This window comes from Engraulis encrasicolus, unplaced genomic scaffold, assembly GCF_034702125.1.
Source record: "Engraulis encrasicolus isolate BLACKSEA-1 unplaced genomic scaffold, IST_EnEncr_1.0 scaffold_138_np1212, whole genome shotgun sequence".
Taxonomy (NCBI): Eukaryota; Metazoa; Chordata; class Actinopteri; order Clupeiformes; family Engraulidae; genus Engraulis; species Engraulis encrasicolus.
Genome location: NW_026944889.1, coordinates 68645 through 87500, shown reverse-complemented (window position 1 = coordinate 87500; position 18856 = coordinate 68645). Strand labels below are relative to the sequence as shown.

At 44.3% G+C, this 18856-nt stretch overlaps 2 protein-coding genes across 2 annotated transcripts in view; both read left to right on the top strand.

Moving 5' to 3' along the window:
* The window catches only part of LOC134442279 (uncharacterized), a 15579-nt gene extending 11753 nt beyond the window's left edge, over nt 1–3826 (top strand). The window contains exons 8-10 of the mRNA XM_063192518.1: nt 2471–2656; nt 3191–3234; nt 3447–3826. Coding sequence (XP_063048588.1) covers nt 2471–2656; nt 3191–3234; nt 3447–3749 — 533 coding nt within the window. The 3' untranslated portion in view covers nt 3750–3826. The remainder of the gene's footprint in view (nt 1–2470; nt 2657–3190; nt 3235–3446) is intronic.
* Nucleotides 3827–7511: 3685 nt separating this feature from the next.
* Nucleotides 7512–18313, top strand: LOC134442278 (uncharacterized). Its single transcript, XM_063192517.1, has 9 exons — nt 7512–7615; nt 8276–8623; nt 8839–8943; nt 9367–9435; nt 14531–14854; nt 15005–15115; nt 16901–17086; nt 17534–17577; nt 17792–18313. The coding sequence occupies exons 1-9, from the start codon at nt 7579–7581 to the stop codon at nt 18083–18085; spliced, it is 1518 nt and encodes a 505-aa protein (XP_063048587.1). The 5' UTR covers nt 7512–7578; the 3' UTR covers nt 18086–18313.
* The last annotated feature ends 543 nt before the right edge of the window (nt 18314–18856 follow it).

Here is an 18856-nt window from a genome sequence, read left to right as displayed (position 1 = left end):
GTAGGTGCCTCTGCTCACTTTTGTAAGACTTCAGTAAGATGTATTCTCTCGGGCACTATTGCAGTGACTGAAGTTACTGTTGTGGCAAAACGACAGTATGTATGGAGCCGTACAATGACCAGCTGCTGTTGTCATTGTTGGACACTCAGAGGAGTCTTTTGATCTCCATTTCTAACTGAGTCAAACTCACACGACACACACGGGAAAGGGAGGCAGAGGTGTAGTGCAGACCACTATTTCACTTTGGGCAGTGTCGAAATGTCCAGTGTAGGTCACTGCAGCCAGCCACACATCCAGCGAGAGCTTGAATTCCCTTGCCTTGACAACTAATCCAATCTGCAAAAAGAATTGTCTGTTGCCCCAAACCCCATGGTTTAAGTAACATGTTTGTTAGTGGAGATTTTCATCCATCCAGTTAGTGTTGTGGCTGTGCTGCCTGCTTCAAAAATATGTTTCAATAATTTTCTTCCTATATTCTTGGAATCAGATGGTTTTACTGTAGGTTTGATGCTTGTACTTGTGCTCTCCTACACCTTTATCATTGGCTGAGGTGCACTTGAGCAAGGCACCTATGAACTGCATTTCTCCAGGGACTGTAACCAACACCCTGTGCTTAGTCGCTACTCACTGTGGAAAAAATATGTCAGCTAAATGTATTGTTAAAGGGGTATGCCACTCTTTTGGGGCTTACTACAGTTAAAACCGTTGGCTGGGGTTTATAAAGGTGGTAAAGTGTCTTATTTTTCATGTTGTGCGTTGTCTTGCTTTAAGACAAGTTAAAAGAGGGAATATGTCGCTAAGCTAGTGAAAGTCAATGGATCCGTGTAGCATTGTAGCATTTAACTGTATTAAGCCCCAAAATAGTGGCATACCCCTTTAAGTAATGAGTAATTGCCCTCCCGTCGCTGCAAAGGTTGCAGTCTCAAAACCACATTCCCCGTGGTCTCTGTCTTGTCATTTGTGACATTTGTGTGTTCAGTTGTGTCATGTCTTTTTAACTGTTCCATGAATCATCTTTTAAACAGCTTTTAAACAGAAAAAATATGTTCCAAGTGTTGAAATGTTATCTTCTAACAACTTTATTTGTCAGTGACATCATACAGTTCAGCATGACTGTTGCTGACTTTTATGTGGTGGGCCTGTCACAACCTATTCTAGGGGCCACCGGCCATCTAAATCTGGCCTTGCCGCTGACTGATTTGATCAAGCCAATCTGAAAGCACCGTCCCCTCTTAATCCATACAATGTTTATTGAGGTTTATTTTCCTTTTCGTTCAAACGTAAGCTTGGAAGGAACACACATGCAAATTAGTACACACACACACACACACACACACACACACACACACACACACACACACACACACACACACACACACACACACACACACACACACACACACACACACACACACACACACACACACACACACAAGCTAGATATATGCGAGGATGTTGGGGGTGGGGGTGGGGTGGGGGGATCAATAATTGTAGAATTGTGACAAGATGCAGAATTTTTTGCAAAAAAGTTGGGTCTGTTGTTTTGATTCAATCTTGTTAATATTCATTCCTGACTCGGACTACCTACTTTTATTGTTGAACGCATCTTCTGCTGGGGCCTACAGCAACCATAGCCCCATACCGCCTTAACCCGGCCCTGGGCCAGGGCAACACAGCATCATCAAAAGCAGAAGTAGATTCAGCATGTGAGCCTTTCACACCCGCCCTGTGCTCAGAGAGGTCACGTGACCTGACTAACTGAAAGTGTGAGTGCTGTTCATCAGCCCTCAGATCAACAAGGGCATATGCATACTGTAGGCATGTACAGTATGCATACTGTAAGGCTATTAGCAACTCAGTAACAGCGGCAGCAGTGGCCGAATCATTGTCGAATTAACACACAGGCTAGGCTGCAGCCTAGGGCCCCCCACCTGCCAGGGGCCCCCAGTTGGCAATAATGGAGGGATCAAGAATTGGAAAATCGTGAAAAGATGCAGTGTTGAAAAAGACGGCAAATTTGTGGGTTTTTTTATTATTATTGTTCCTATCTTGGAATTATAACACTGCAATGTAGTTTTGATGCAGAATTTGCCTTTTGGAGGAGCCTGAGCCCCTGAGACTTATCACAGAAAAGTGGAAGACGAAGAGGAGAACGACAAGGATTTTTACAAATTTTAAACTGTATTTTAAACTGTGTGCTACTGACAGCATACATCTCTCCTTGACATTTCTCTTTAGATTCAGCCCTGTATGAATAAAAGAGGAGGAGGAAGAGGAGGAGGATGAGGACGTTGAAGATCATGAAGATGTTTATCTTAGTGACAGCAGACAGCTCTCCTTGACTTTTCTCTTTAGATCCATGCCTTCACTGACAAAAGGAGGAGGAGGAGGATGAAGACAATGTTGAAGATCATCTTCTATTGATGTTAGTGACTCCATACAACTCATCTTGACTTTTCCCCCTCTGTAGATCCAGTCCTTGGGAGGGGACAAGCAGAGGAGGAGGAAGAGGAGGAGGGAGGTGATGAAGAAGGTGTCTCGCCCGTGGTGGTGGGGGTGTTGTGTGCTGTGGCACTGGTCATTATAGTGCTGACTGGTGCTGTGGTGTCACTCGCCTACTACACACACAGGAGGAAGAAGCAGGAGCAACAGCCAGGTATGCACACACACACGCACGCACGCACGCACGCACGCACGCACGCACGCACGCACGCACGCACGCACGCACGCACGCACACACACACACACACACACACACACACACACACACACACACACACAGCCTAGCCACAACAATTTTTGGGGGACTTTACTTCATTCACGTTTGCAAATGAGAAAATGACATTTTGAATTTGGCGAGATATTGAAATACAATTCTGTTGTCACCGGTGATGTCATCACTGGGCCACAAGTAGGCAAGGGAGCAAGGGAGCAAGGGAGAACCCTCCCTCCCCTTCCAACCAGCTACCACACACACACACACACAAACACACACACACACACACACACACACACACACACACACACACACACACACACACACACACACACACACACACACACACACACACACACACACACACACACACACACACACACGGTATTTCCCATTCAGGTGGGAGTTTGATAATGATAAATTACAAATAGATTTAATTCTAAGTTTGAATCTGTTTTTTCCCCTGTGCCATAGACATCGGGCCAGCTAGTCTTCACAGCAGTACACCAACTGAAGAGGTAAGCTGCCTACGCACACACAGGCATGCACGCACCCTGTGACCAGGGCACCGGTCAGCTAGTGGCAGTGGTGGTGGTGGCAGTAATATGAACAGTGAAAGATAACAGCAACAATAATCATTTCTGCAGTAGTAAGCTTGAAGTAGTTATTTTTTAGTGGTTTATTGTTGTGCATATTTTTAAAATATGTCTTCCATCCTTGATTCCTGTAGCCCAACGACTATGAGGAGCATGTGGACATGGGTAGTGCATCTGGGGCGACTGGGGCCAGAGCATCAGTGAGCTCCATCTATTGTCTTGCTGAAGGGCCAAGGAAGTCTCCCTCAGTGCCTTCCCTCTACGCCTCCACTGCTGCCATCGCCACCAAACATCAGGACGCACAACAGCAGCAGCAGCAGCAGCAGCAGCAGCAGCAGCAGCCCATGGACCAGGACAATAACGACGCTCCCATTTACTGCAATGCACCACCGCCACAAGCCACTGCAAGAAGAAACTACACCCTCCACAGTGAATAGCTAGAGATACAGCCTACACATCCGACACAATGGGCTGTCAGAATGAATCCATTTGTGATGCCACAAGTAGATGTCATAATAAACTGACCACGCTTGTGTTGCTACACAAATCTGACCACAAATGTGTTCATATTGGGACCCAGGTTTGTGTCAGACCCGGGTCATTTTTCCAGCGCCATTCTCTGCATGTCACAGTATCGAACTGTACCATCCTCAATTAAGGCAATTTATTTATATATTCTATTTTTTAAAATAATAATATTTAAAAAAGGATCTACATCTGCCTGACTACAGCATCCCTCATTAGTCAGTTCCGTCAGAGATTCTTTAAGTAGAGATATGTCAACATAATAGGTTGCTATGGGCACCTAACATGACCAGGTTCCGGTCTGCCTAAAGGGGCGTGTCATAATACTCCTAGCATTGAATAGAACAGTCCTTAGGTCTGCCTAGGTCTGCCTAAAGGGGGATCCCCCCCTCCCCCTTGCAATAATAGAACCTGGAAACAATGGGCCAATGGAACCTCTCTCTCTACTCTCTCTGGTTCCGTCTTCTGTCTGACTGAAGTAGTCAAGTGGCCCTCTGTGCCCTCACTCTACTCCACAGCTGAAGCGGAGCGGAGACAGGCCTTTTCGACTATCATCAGTGTGTGGCTTCACCAATGCGTTTTTTGAAGAATTGTCAAAAATGTCTATAACCCATTGATGTCGTTTGCTGTGTACAACATTGACCTGGGAGCTTGGAGCTGCACACAACAGGCAGGCTCGTGAGATTTGAGATCTTTCATTAAAAAAAGTTCTGAAAAGTATTACAAATGTTCTGAATGACCACATTCTAATGTAAGATGAAGGGTCTTAGCTTTTAAATGCAACTTGTTTTATGTTTGATGTACTTTAGAGGCGGAGGAGATATTTAAGTTTTTATAGGCTGAGGACACCTTTTCCCAAAAAGGGCTTTAGGCATTTAGCAGGCAATTTTTGCATGTGCCTAAAGGTTAAAATGGGATTAACACAGTCCTCAACCGTGTGGCCTTCCATGAGTTCAAGATGTGATGGCTGCACTGTGGACCTATGTCGTATTGAACCCATGGGTTAGGAATAGGATGGCAGCTCATTTCATTTGTGAGTCAAGGCAGGCTAGCGAATACTTTCAGTAATATTGTGTATGTAGAACAAGACCACAACCAGAATCTGATGCCTTTGACCTGCTGACTGCTATGTGCCCAACATTATGTCTGTCTGTGGCAGACTAGCCACAGCAATCATCAGAATTGTCTCTGATTGTCAAGTCTGTATTAGGCCTGAGTACAGTCTACAAACTGTATTTTTACAGCAAATATAGAACAAGACCACAAAGTCTGATGCCTAGATAAACCTGTTGACCTATTCATGTGGCCAACATTAACGTCAGTCTGTGGCAAGCCTACACACAGCAATCAACAGAATTGCCTCTGAGCTGTGACACGTGTGATCATCGTCATGTCTGCTAGGCCTGAGTACAGTCCCTTTATAGTGCAGATATGCTGTAGAAGAAGACCACAGTCAAACACTGATGCCTAGATTAACTGTAAAATGGTGACATGGCTAGATTGACCTACTGACTGCTACGTGCTACTGCTACGCTATATCTGTATTAGGGCTGAACACAGTCTGTATGCAGTCTGTTAATTTAGTGTGTATATTCAGGCCCGCTGACGGGGGGGTTGGGGTGTCAAAGGGGTATGTTGTCCTGGGCCCAGGGAGATAGGGGGCCCAGAGTTGGGTCCCCATTACATTGTATGCATTGGGCAGGCTTTGTCCCGGGCCCAGCAAAAGCTGTCAGTGGCCCTGTGCATATGGACCATATCTGCAAGGCCATGTGACTAACTTGTGACTGTGTATTTGACTCTTATGACTGTGAACAAATAAAGACACATATTTAGTATTAAATGCTATATAACGAGATTCTTGCAGGCAGTGAAAAAAGGTAGGCTACCGTCCTTTAAGTCCTTCAGTAAAGACATGTGCCTTCTACAATATTGATAATGACTTTAAATGAGTGTGCATTAAGCATTGCATGCATGATTGCATGTGTGTGTGTGTGTGTGTGTGTGTGTGTGTGTGTGTGCGTGCATGCGTGCGTGCGTGCATGCTCGAGATAGACAGACATGCTGACAGACAGACATGCAGTAGCCTAGTATGTGGACAAGTTCACATACATGACTGATAGGTCAAAAGGAAATTGAGGTAAACCACAAGCAGAACACAGCAGCATCTTCTCTTAAAGGAACAGGCTTACAAGACAGTAAAGAAGAAAAAGGTATTTAAGATGGTGTAAAAGAAACTTCAATTGAAGGAAGTTAATGCATCATAGATAGAGGAAATGGGAAAATGGAAAATGGAAATGAAACATAAATAAATCAAAGACATAAAGAAAAAAACCACAAGCAGGACATTAACATAAACGGGTCTCCAAAACAGTGAAAACACCAGGCCATCAAGACTGAAAAGTCTCTTGACTAGACAGAAAGGGATGCATTGGAATTCTTCCCTACTGAAAACTACAATACAAGTAAAGGAAGTTAATGTATAATAGTTGTCAAAGATAAAGGAATTTCAAATGAGAGAGATGCATGCGCGCGCGCACGCACACACACACACGCACACACACACACACACACACACACACACACACACACACACACACACACACACACACACACACACACACACACACACACACCACACACACACACACACACACACACACACACACACACACACACACACACACACACACACATACACACACACACACACACACACACACACAGTTCAGGAAGTATTTCACTTTGAAAAGAGGTCAGAGGGTCGAGCCCCTGTATCCCCTTCCATTTCAATAGGCCACTACATCAGTAGTCACAAAACAGGCTGAAGAACAAACAGGAGGGCTGTCTGAAAGACAGACAGACAGACAGACAGACAGACAGACAGACAGACAGACAGACAGACAGACAGACAGACAGACAGACAGACAGACAGACAGACAGACAGACAGACACGTATTCTGAGGGCTTCAGCGGACTTGAAGATATATTTGATATTCTATTGTCTTCTTGCTGGTGAGTTTAACACACAAGTATTGGCAGAGGACGCGCTCAACTTCTTGGAAAACCGAAAAGCTTTTGGGTGCGAGATAAAAAGCGTCAACTTAAGGAAGAAGAAATCCGCACTCACAAACTGCGTCTCACCACGCACTGATGAAGGCTTGTTAGCCGAAACACGTTTGCTTTTTGGACATGGTGATATAAATAAATAATGAGACGCAGTTTGTGAGTGCGGATTTCTTCTTCCTTTAGTTTAACACACACACACACACGCACGCACACACGCACACACGCACGCACGCACACACACACACACACACACACACACACACACACACACACACACACACACACACACACACACACACACACACACACACACACACACACACACACACACACACACACACACACACACACACACACACACACACACACACACACACCTGCTCCCATAACCTCACCACAGCTTATTGACTAATTAGTTTCCTCTCATATACACTTATAGACATGGGAAATGGATATATTGTCCGCCTATGTTTGCCTCTCATATATTGCTACACATAGACGTGGGAAACAAAATTAAGAACTTGCCTGTGGTCAACTAGGGGAACAAATTGAGGGGCGGAGACAATGTAGCCCTCACGTGTCATAATAGTCCAACATTCTATCAGTGCAGATCTATAGCAACCTGAAGCAGCAAGAGACAGACAGAAAGAAAGACAGCTGACATTGGTGGAGGACATGGAGAGATATTTGATCCTGTGCTGCCTACTTGCCGGTGAGGTTTACACACACGTAACATCTTACATAACATACAATCTTCACTTGCAGTGAAAGACCCTTCTCTCTTTCTCTATTTACTGCACTAATGTACTGCACTAATGCCTTCTTTAAAGGCTCTCCAGTCATGGAGGCGAGTGTAGGGAGACCATAAACTTTTTTCCCAATTGTTAAGGGTGGGACTTGAACCTGCAACTAACCATATAAATAATGAGAGTCAACTCAGGGCACCGCTGTGTATGTGTGCATGGCCCTTTCATTTTCAAATACCGAGGTCATATCCTGCGTGCTGTATTGCATACCATAGGTACATTTAGAATGCTTCAAACCTCAGTCAAACTCTTCGGTTTGCTTTCATGAATCACTGTCTTGAGGATGAATGGGGGTGGCGTATACTGAATTTATGGTTGTTGATCCTAGATCGATTTTCACCATACTGCAGATCATTTTTATATCTCTGGAAAAAAAACCTGTGTCCTCAATGGTAGTTACGGCCATGTGTGTGTGTGTGTGTGTGTGTGTGTGTGTGTGTGTGTGTGTGTGTGTGTGTGTGTGTGTGTGTGTGTGTGTGTGTGTGTGTGTGTGTGTGTGTGTGTGTGTGTGTGTGTGTGTGTGTGTGTGTGTGTGTGTGTGTGTGTGTGTGTATTTGTATTTGTAGGCATTCTCTCTGATGAGCCTGTGATCAGGGTGACTGGATATGTGGGTGAATCAGCAGAGATCAGATGCCCTTATGATGGAGAATTCGAGACCAACTCCAAGTACTTTTGTAGAGGAAAGTGTTCCCGTACTGTTTTCATTGACACAAAAGACATTCGTGTTAAGACTAAAAAAGCTCAGACCACAGCAGTCAATGGAAGATTCCATCTCCATGACGACACTGCTTCTAGAATCTTCACCGTCACCATCACTGGACTAACTGCAAAGGATTCTGGGAAATATTGGTGCGGAGTGAAAACGGGAAAAGAAAGAATGGATGTGTACACTGAAGTGGAGTTGACTGTGGCAGGTATGCCAAACACAGCTACGGCATGAAAAAAAATATGTGATCACAGACAGAATATTTGGATTGAAAAAAAAATCCTCAAAACCTTTATAAATAAAATGAATACAGTTGAACTTTTGTTCATATCACATCAAATCACATCACATCACATTATATTCTCTCTCTGTCTCTGTCTCTGTCTCTGTCTCTCTCTCTCACGCTCTCTCTCTCTGCCCCAGACTCCCCATCCACAGTGCCAACCTCACATGACAACCACACACTTCCATGTTCTCCTCCCACATTGAACCCCATCTCCTCTGCTCCTGTCCCGGGCAGCCCGACTGGTGAGTAGTATTGTTTGACTCATAATTTAAGATATCTCTCCGTTTCTGCTTCTGTTTCTGTTTCTGTTTCTCTCTATCTCTCTCTCTCTCTCTCTCTCTCCCCATCTCTCTCTCCTCTATTCTCTCTCTCTCTCTCTCTCTCTCTCTCTCTCTCTCTCTCTCTCTCTCACACACACACACACACACACACACACACACACACACACACACACACACACACACACACACACGCGCGCGCGCACACACACATCAGCTAACTGTCTGTCAAATACTCAAAACTATCCATTTTTTGCTTTTCTGTCTGTCTGCCTGCCTGTCTGTCTGATATCTACACACATCGTCTGCATTGATTCTGTTATCAATACAGTACATAAGCACACAGCACATTTGTTTGACTTTGCTCTCCCATTCCTTTCATTTCAGAATTGATTTCTCCAGATACATCTGAAGTCACTCCGAGGTCCTCTGCTGCTGTCCTGGACTACCCCACTGGTAAGTGGAACCTGTACGTTTTTCTGTGTTGACTGGCTCACATTATATTGTATTATTGTAATGTCTTTGTAATTGTTTCAGATGCACTGAAAATGGCACAGAACAAATTTCCGAAAGGACAAATAAATAATCTATCTATCTTATTATATTTCGCCACCCGAGACTCTCTTTCTCTGTCTCTGTCTGTTTGTCTGCAGGCAGTGTTGCCAGATTTGTCTGATCAAATCCCACCCAAAAGGTTCTCAAAAACTGCCAAAATGCGGAAATTCCGACCAATATCAACAAATGAAATTGATTTCTATGGGCCCACAACTACTGGGGAGGAAAAAAACGTGAAATGGGCAATTTTTCCCGATTTTACCCTTAGACGGCCATCCCAAGTAGCCCAATTCTGGCAACACCGTCTGCAGGGGCGCCTAGAGAACTGAACAGAGACTAATGTAACAAAACAGAAAACCTCTGTCATCCCCCGCTGCTGCAGGCAGGCTTTACCCGTTGACTAAAATAAAACGTGTGACATCTTTTGAACTGCGTTGACTTCTTGAACTCTGACATGCTCTCATGTTCTCTCACAAACGCACACAGACACAAAACAGGCACAGGCAGACCTCTATCATTTACCACAAGTATGACAATGCAATTTTCAAAGCTTTTCGCAACTTTTGTACTGGGCAGAGAAGTGTGTGCAGCGATGTCTGCTGCGTGCATGGTGGAGTTAGATCACAAACGTGCACAGTCAAGTTGAGCCACCCAAAGATATGGCCACTACAAAACTACCATAATAGACCTTCACATTTTGGAGATTTGGAGTTATCATGTCCTTTCTGAAGAGCACCTGATTCTTTTACAAACAATTGACCCAACGCAGCACTCTCCTTTTCTTCTTTTTTGACCACCATAATACAACTTTGAGCCTTGAAACAAGCCTGAAACCAAAACCATGAAGCCAGTGAAACATCCATTCCTTTAAAGCTTTCTAGAAGAAAATGTGTTTGTGTGGTAGTAGCCTACCCGTGACCACAGGAAAATGCAGCCCTTAAAAACACTACTAAAATATCAGATACTCATTGCCAATAGCAAAGTTAATATAAGATACTCATTGCCAATAGCATGTTTTTTGCAGGTCATGCTGTAAATTGACCAGTTCCCCTTGCTTGAGGTTTAATGCCCCCTCAAACAGCACATGCGCCTGCTATAGAATTTGACTGTTAAAGTGTATCATTCAGGAGTGGGCACGTAGCAGCAGAAAGTCTGTGTTTACAAATTAGTGCCTCAGTTATGCCACATCCTCTGTCTCAAATTTGAACATAAATACGGCTTATTCACATAATACCATATAGGCCTATTGCACTGCCGCAGCATGTATTGAAGATCTAATAGGCATGATATTATATTAATATGAAAACCTCTCTCGTCAAGGTATGCCTGGTGTGTACAGCGCTGATGTGTCTGCCTATCTGTATGGCTATATGTATCTGGCTTGCTGTCTGTCTCTGTCTCTGTCTCTGTCGCTCTCTCTCTCTCTCTCTCACACACACGCACGCACGCACGCACGCACGCACGCACGCACGCACGCAAACACACACACACACACACACACACACACACACACACACACACACACACACACACACACACACACACACACACACACACACACACACACACACACACTCAACCTTCTCCCTGTTTGTTTGTATCTTTTTATTTTATCTTTCCATCTGTTTGTCAGTCTATCTGTCAATCTGTTTTGTCATCATTATACATTTACACACAGTAGGCCTGATGTGTACTTACTCTATTCTCTTCATTCCTTATTTCAGATTCTATTCAAGGGGATTCTATTCTGCCAGAAACATCAGAATTGACTCTGACCTCCTGGCTGACACGTGTGATCATCATCATGTCTGCATTAGGCCTGAGTGCAGTCTGTTCATACTACAGATATAGAACAAGACCACAGGCTACGTGTAGCGTTGGGGGAGTAGAGTAGCCCAGCCAGGACTTGAACCTGGGCCTTCTGGAGTAATAAACTGGGGCTCTGACTGCTACACCAAAGAGCCAGGCTCGTTGGCGTGACAGTCAGAACACATACAGAACCCTAGTGATGGTCACTGCATCACACTGCCTTCCCCTTTGGAAAGTGCACCTGTGCACTTCACACACTCATGGTGTCCCTCACGCAACAGTCCATCATGCTTCTCCCATCCAGTGTGCCCCCTCATCTATGCTTCACCCATCACTGGGGTCCCTCGCACTGGGGTCACCAATCTTGGGGGTTCCTCACATGGAATTATGGCTCACACACAATGGATGTGCTTTCGATGGCCTCATGGTAGCCATCCCACTTCTGACACCTTTTATAGCGAAGGGGAGTAGAGTTGCCCAGCCAGGACTGCAACCTGGGCCTTCTGTGGTAGTAAACTGGGGCTCTGACTGCTACAACACCAGGCTCATTGGCATGACAGTCAGAACAAACCCACAACCCTAGTGATGGTCACTCCATCACACAACGTCTGATGCCTCGACTGACCGACTAGATTATCCGTGTGACCACATCATAAGTATTAGGCCTTATAATCTGTATACTGTAAAGCATCATTTATTAGTTTTGAGTAGAGTCTGTCTGTGTGAAAAAACACAACAGGCAAAGATTGATGCCTAGATTGAACCCATTGACTGATATGTCTGTCAGTGGTCATGTGTGTAAACCAAGTCACAGAGTCACTTTACATTGCATACTATTTGGAATAAGATCACAGACAGACTGATTCCTTCAGGGTTGATTGACTGTAAAATTGGTGCCATACCGTAGTTACATTTGTATATCAGGGACCACAGCCTGTTGATATGCATATAGAACAGGCTTGTATGAAATTCCGAATGGAAAGAATTTCAATTCAAAATAATGCCATAATACGAACACTAGCTGGTGCCATTACCTTGAATTTCTTTGAATTTAAGCTACAGCACCCATTGAAAGTACATAGAACACCACCACCTAGTGTTCGTATTATGGCATTACTTTGAATTGAAATTCTTTCCATTCGGAATTTCGTACAAGCCTGATATAGAATGTGTGCAGGCCAATGTGAATAAAGTTACTATGTATTTGAGTGTAATAATAGGCTACTGTAAAGTGTGCAATAAAGACATATATTTACCATTTAACACTGAATAATGACATTTTTGCAGACAGAAAAGACGCAGAACATATGAGATAGGACAGTAGATAGGCCTTCCTTCACAGGCCTTTAAAGTGGTAGTTCGCTATTTTAGACATTAAGCCCTGTTTGTGTGACTTCTGGGGTGAAGTAGAGATGTTCTCATCACAATTTTGACATTTGGTGCTGAACGGAGCATTTGGGTATCCAAGACTGCAGCCCCCCCACCTTTACATTGACTCCAATAGAGCACTCAAGCAATCGATTATAAAATGGCATTAAACTTTTGTTTGAGAAGACATGGAACTCACCGTGTGGTCAGTGGTAGACAGCGATAAATTGACCCGAAAATTGCAGCGAAATATGCCTTCTAACTGTTGTTTAGCATTTGGCGGACCTATTTTTCCCCAGACGCCGTTGAATAGCAGTAGACATTCAGCCAGTAGGTAGCGATAGTGTGTTGTTTATGTAGCCATCAAGGAGCGAGGTAGAACGGCTATCTTTGAGCGGGACTGGCTACAAAAACTACAGCTTGCATACAAACCATAGATAGTAACGTAAACAAACGCACCCCCATTTCCGGTCGCGCGGAGTAATACTAGTCAAACCAATACAATCAATGAAGACGGACAATAATGAATATATCTTCTCTGGAAGCGTATTTCGCGGTGATTTTCGAGCCAACGTATCGCTGCCCACCTCTGACCACTCGGTGAGTTTCATGTCTCTGCAAACGAAAGTTTAATGCCATTTTATGATTGATTGCTTGAGTGCTTCATTGGAGTCAATGTAAAGGTGGGGGGGCTGCAGTCTTGAATACCCAAATGCTCTGTTCAGCACCAAATGTCAAAATTGTGATGAGAACATCTCTACTTCACCCCAGAAGTCACACAAACAAGGCTTAATGTCTAAAATAGCGAACTACCACTTTAAGATCTTTGAGAGTGTAAGAGGCCGTTTCTGATATGATAATAGCTTCACGTAAAGGTAGCACGCACACACGCGCGCACACACACTCACACACCCACCCACCCCACACACACATGCTTACACTTCCTGTACATGCACACGCTCAAAGACATGACTGAAAGGTCAAAAGGAAACCCAAAAGCTAAACCACAAAGACTAAACACCATGGCCAGGCCTTTATGGCAACAAGGCCACAGTAACTCTTCTCCAAGACTGCTATGTTAAATAATAGAACAATTAATAGATAAGGATGCATGCAAAGGACATGTTTTTTTGTTGCTTGGAATTATCAGATGAGGCCCAAATGGAACATATGAATAGAATATTTGAAATATATATTAATTATAACGATAGTGTTGAGCTAAAGATGTGAGACGGTGAAGTGACTCTGCCCCTAGACTTCTCATCAGAGGTGACCACAAACACAAGATCTACCATGCACAGAGATGTCGAAAGCAAAAATATATATCTGTGCATGGTAGATCTTGTGTTTGTGGTCACCTCTGATGAGAAGTCTAGGGGCAGAGTCACTTCACCGTCTCACATCTTTAGCTCAACACTATCGGTACAGGTCACATACAGTAGCATCCTGAAGCACATACAGGCAGACAGACAGACAGACATATATAGAGCAATAGGTAGACAGATAGACAGAATAATTATGGACATGGAGAGATGTTTGATGATCATGTGCTGTCTACTCACTAGTGAGTTTCTCTCGCACGCACACATACACGCACACACGCACGCAGGTATGCACACACACACACACACACACACACACACACACACACACACACACACACACACACACACACACACACACACACATACACACACACACACACACACACACACACACACACACACACACACACACACACACACACACACACACACACACACACACACACACACACATTCTCATTGTTTTATGTCTTCTTGCTTCTCTGTGTGTGCAGCTGTTTATTATGCAGAGTCAGTGATCAGAGTGAGTGGACGTGTAGGTGGATCAGCAGAGATCAGATGCCCCTACGATGCTGGATATGAGACCAACTCCAAGTACCTCTGTAGAAGAGACTGTAGCTTTGGATCAAAAAATAAACTTGTGCAGACCTCTCATGCAACTAGTGGAAGATTCCATCTCCATGACAACACCTCTTCTAGAATCTTCACCGTCACCATCACTGGACTGACTGCTGGGGATGCTGAGAAGTACTGGTGTGGGATTAAAACTGGATTTGGAGTGAAAGATGTCTACACTGAAGTGGAGTTAACTGTTAATGGTAAGGAACAGACTTTCTTTCTCTATCTGCAGCAGAACATAATATACAGTATTACAAAATCTCTCTCTCTCTCTCTCTCTCTCTCTCTCTCTCTCTCTCTCTCTCTCTCTCTCTCTCTCTCTACTCTCTCTATACACTCTCTATACACAGCTACAACTCCCTTCCCGACTTCGCATGAGAGCTCCATTCCTTCATCATTTCCCCCCACTTCTCCGGCAGCCATCCCTACCTCCTCTGCTCCTGTCCAGGGCAACACAACTGGTAAGTGCCATTTCTAAATGAGACTGACTAATTGTGGCAGGTCATGAATTAATGGTTAGGGAGGTGGTTTCACATCAGAGGGTTGCAGGTTCTAACACCACCTATAATAGAATGCATTCATAAATGGATGAGGTGCACTTGAGCAAGGCACCAATGAACTGCATTTCTCCGGGGACTGTAGCCAATACCCTGTGCCTGGAGTCGCTGTGGAAAAAAATGTCAGCAAAATGTGTTGTAAAATAATGAGTAATTGCTTGAACTGGCCTTGCCCCAGGGCAGACTCCTGACATGATGTTTAGTTTAGTTTAGTTTGTGAGTGTGTGTTTATGTATGTGTGTACTCGTTATTTACTCTTAAAAAAAAAAAAAAAAAAACGAACCCCTCTTTGCAACTGCACTTGTTGTTCTGTATATCTCCTGTGCACTTTGTATTTGCTTGTGATGTTGGCTCGTTTATGTCCTCTTTTGAAAGTCGCTTTGGTTATAAAGTGTCTGCCAAATGCAATGTAATATAATGTAATGTAAATGTAATGTAATGTAATTTGTTCAGTTGTGTGGTGTCTTTTTAACTGTTCCATGAGTCATCTTTTAAACACATATTGCTTATTTTTCCCACGTATTGAATTTGCAATGTTCCGTGTGTTAATGTGAATCCATGCTGTGTCGTGTGGTAATTTTATCTTCTAACAGCTTTATTTGTCAGTGGCATCATACAGTTCAGCATGACTGTTGCTGACTTTTTTTTGGTGGGCCTGTCGCAACCGATATTATATTTAAATGGCCTTACCGCTGACTTATTTGATGAAAGCAATCTGAAAGCAGAAAGAACCCCCAACCCCTTTTTAGCCATACAATATTTGTTGTGGTTTATTTTCCTTTTTGTTCAAAAGTGAGGAAGGAACAGACATGCAAATGAGTGCACACACACACACACACGCGCACACACACACACACACACACACACACACACACACACACACACACACACACACACACACACACACACACACACACACACACACACACACACACACACACACAGGCTAGAGAGGCTAGTGCACAGGCTAGTGCACACACACACGCACACACACACACACACACACACACACACACACACACACACACACACACACACACACACACACACACAGACACACACACACACACACACACACACACACACACACACACACACACACACACACACACACGGGGGGGGTGCGGTCAATAATTGTAGAATTGTGACACAATGTTGTTGTTTTGATTCAATCAATTAATATTTGTTCCTGACTCGGACTACCTAATTTTATTGTGGAATGCATCTTCTGCTAGCCTAATAAGGCAGCCAGAAGTTTCAGATGCCCCAAACTCCCCCCTTCAGCACCTGCCCCCCAAAATGTCTCTGCACACCACTGGCAATATGTAGGCCTACATTTCTACCATAAAGGCTATTAGCAACTCAGCAACAGCAGGAAGCAACAGCCGCAGCAGTGGCCGCATCATTGTTGAATTAACACACAGGCAAGATATGGCTGCAGCCTAGGACCCCCCACCTGCCAGGGGCCCCCAGTTGGCAATAATGGAGGGATCAATAATTGGAAAATTGTGAAAAGATGCAGTGTTGAAAAAGACGGCAAATACGTGGTTTTTAAAAAAAAAAAAAATCCTCTCTTGGAATTATGACACTGCCTATGTAGGAGGAAGAGGAGGATGAAGACAATGTTGAAGATCATCTTCTATTGATAGTGACTCCATACAACTCTCCTTGACTTTTCCCCCTCTGTAGATCCAGTCCTTGGGAGGGGACAAGCAGAGGAGGAGGAAGAGGAGGAGGGAGGTGATGAAGAAGGTGTCTCGCCCGTGGTGGTGGGGGTGTTGTGTGCTGTGGCACTGGTCATTATAGTGCTGACTGGTGCTGTGGTGTCACTCGCCTACTACACACACAGGAGGAAGAAGCAGGAGCAACAGCCAGGTATGCACACACACACACACACACACACACACACACACGCACGCACGCACGCACGCACGCACGCACGCACGCACGCACGCACGCACGCACGCACGCACGCGCACACACACACACACACACACACACACACACACACACACACACACACACACACACACACACACACACACAGCCTAGCCACAACAATTTTTGGGGGACTTTACTTCATTCACATTGCAAATGAGAAAATGACATTTTGAATTTGGCGAGATATAGAAATACAATTCTGTTGTCGGTGATGTCATCACGGGGCCATGAGTAGGCAAGGGAGCAAGGGAGCAAGGGACCCCCCCGTCCAACCAGCTACCACACACACACGGTATGTCTCATTCAGGTGGGAGTTTGATCATGATAAATTACAAATAGTTTAATTCTAAGTTTGAATCTGTTTTTTCCCCTGTGCCATAGACATCGGGCCAGCTAGTCTTCACAGCAGTACACCAACTGAAGAGGTAAGCTGCCTATGCACACACAGACATGCACGCACCCTGTGACCAGGGCACCGGTCAGCTAGTGGTAGTAGTGGTGGTGGCAGTAATATGAACAGTGAAAGATAACAGCAACAATAATCATTTCTGCAGTAGTAGGCTTGTAGTAGTTATTTTTTAGTAGTTTATTGTTGTGCATATTTTTTTAAAATATGTCTTCCATCCTTGATTTCTGTAGCCCAACGACTATGAGGAGCATGTGGACATGGGTAGTCCATCTGGGGCGACTGGGGCCAGAGCATCAGTGAGCTCCATCTACTGTCTTGCTGAAGGGCCAAGGAAGTGTCCCTCAGTGCCTTCCCTCTACGCCTCCACTGATGCCATCGCCACCACACATCAGGACACACAACAACAGCAGCAGCAGCAGCAGCAGCAGCCCATGGAGCAGGACAATAACAACGCTCCCATTTACTGCAATGCACCACCGCCACAAGCCACTGCAAGAAGAAACTACACCCTCCACAGTGAATAGCTAGAGATACAGCCTACACATCCGACACAATGGGCTGTCAGAACGAATCCATTTGTGATGCCGCAAGTAGATGTCATAATAAACTAGCCACGCTTGAGATGCTACACAAATCTGACCACAAATGGACTACAAATGTGTTCACATTGGGACCCAGGTTTGTGTCAGACCCGGGTCATTTTTCCAGCGCCAGTCTCTGCATGTCACAGTATCGGTCTGTACCATCCTCAATAAAGGCAATTTATTTATATATTTTATTAAAAAAAAATTAACTATTTAAAAAAGTATCTACATCTGCCTGACTGCAGCATCCCAAGGAGAAAGACGTTCCCATTTACCGTAATGCATTGTCGGAGGAAACTACATTACCAACAATGCACTTCAAAAAATAAACTACAACCACCATAATAGAGCTCCTAAGTGAGTGACGACGAGTTGTATGCGCGGATTAGCATTTTCACGGAAATCCGGTTTCCAGGAATATATGTTTTAACATTGGGCTAACAAAAATATAAGACAAACGTTAACAGGAGTCATTCGCCTATCCCCGCATCCTTTCCTTTTTAACAAATGGAACAGCACACACGTGTGTATTTATCAACCTAAACATAACGATAATAAAGTAATGTGGCTACTCATACATTTTTGGGAACTACATCTCACATTCTCGCGTGAGCTATAGTCGCATGAGCAAACTTCTCCTCGATGGTAAGTTTTGAAAGTATACTACTAAACCAAGGCGATTGGAGTAATTGCAATTATGGCACTATTTAC

Coding starts and splice junctions, on each gene's coding strand:
- LOC134442278 (XM_063192517.1), top strand. CDS start 7,579: ATGGAGAGATATTTGATCCTGTGCTGCCTACTTGCCG. Junction 15,116..16,900: donor TGTCCAGGGCAACACAACTG/GTAAGTGCCATT, acceptor CCCCCTCTGTAG/ATCCAGTCCTTGGGAGGGGA. Junction 17,087..17,533: donor GAAGCAGGAGCAACAGCCAG/GTATGCACACAC, acceptor CCTGTGCCATAG/ACATCGGGCCAGCTAGTCTT.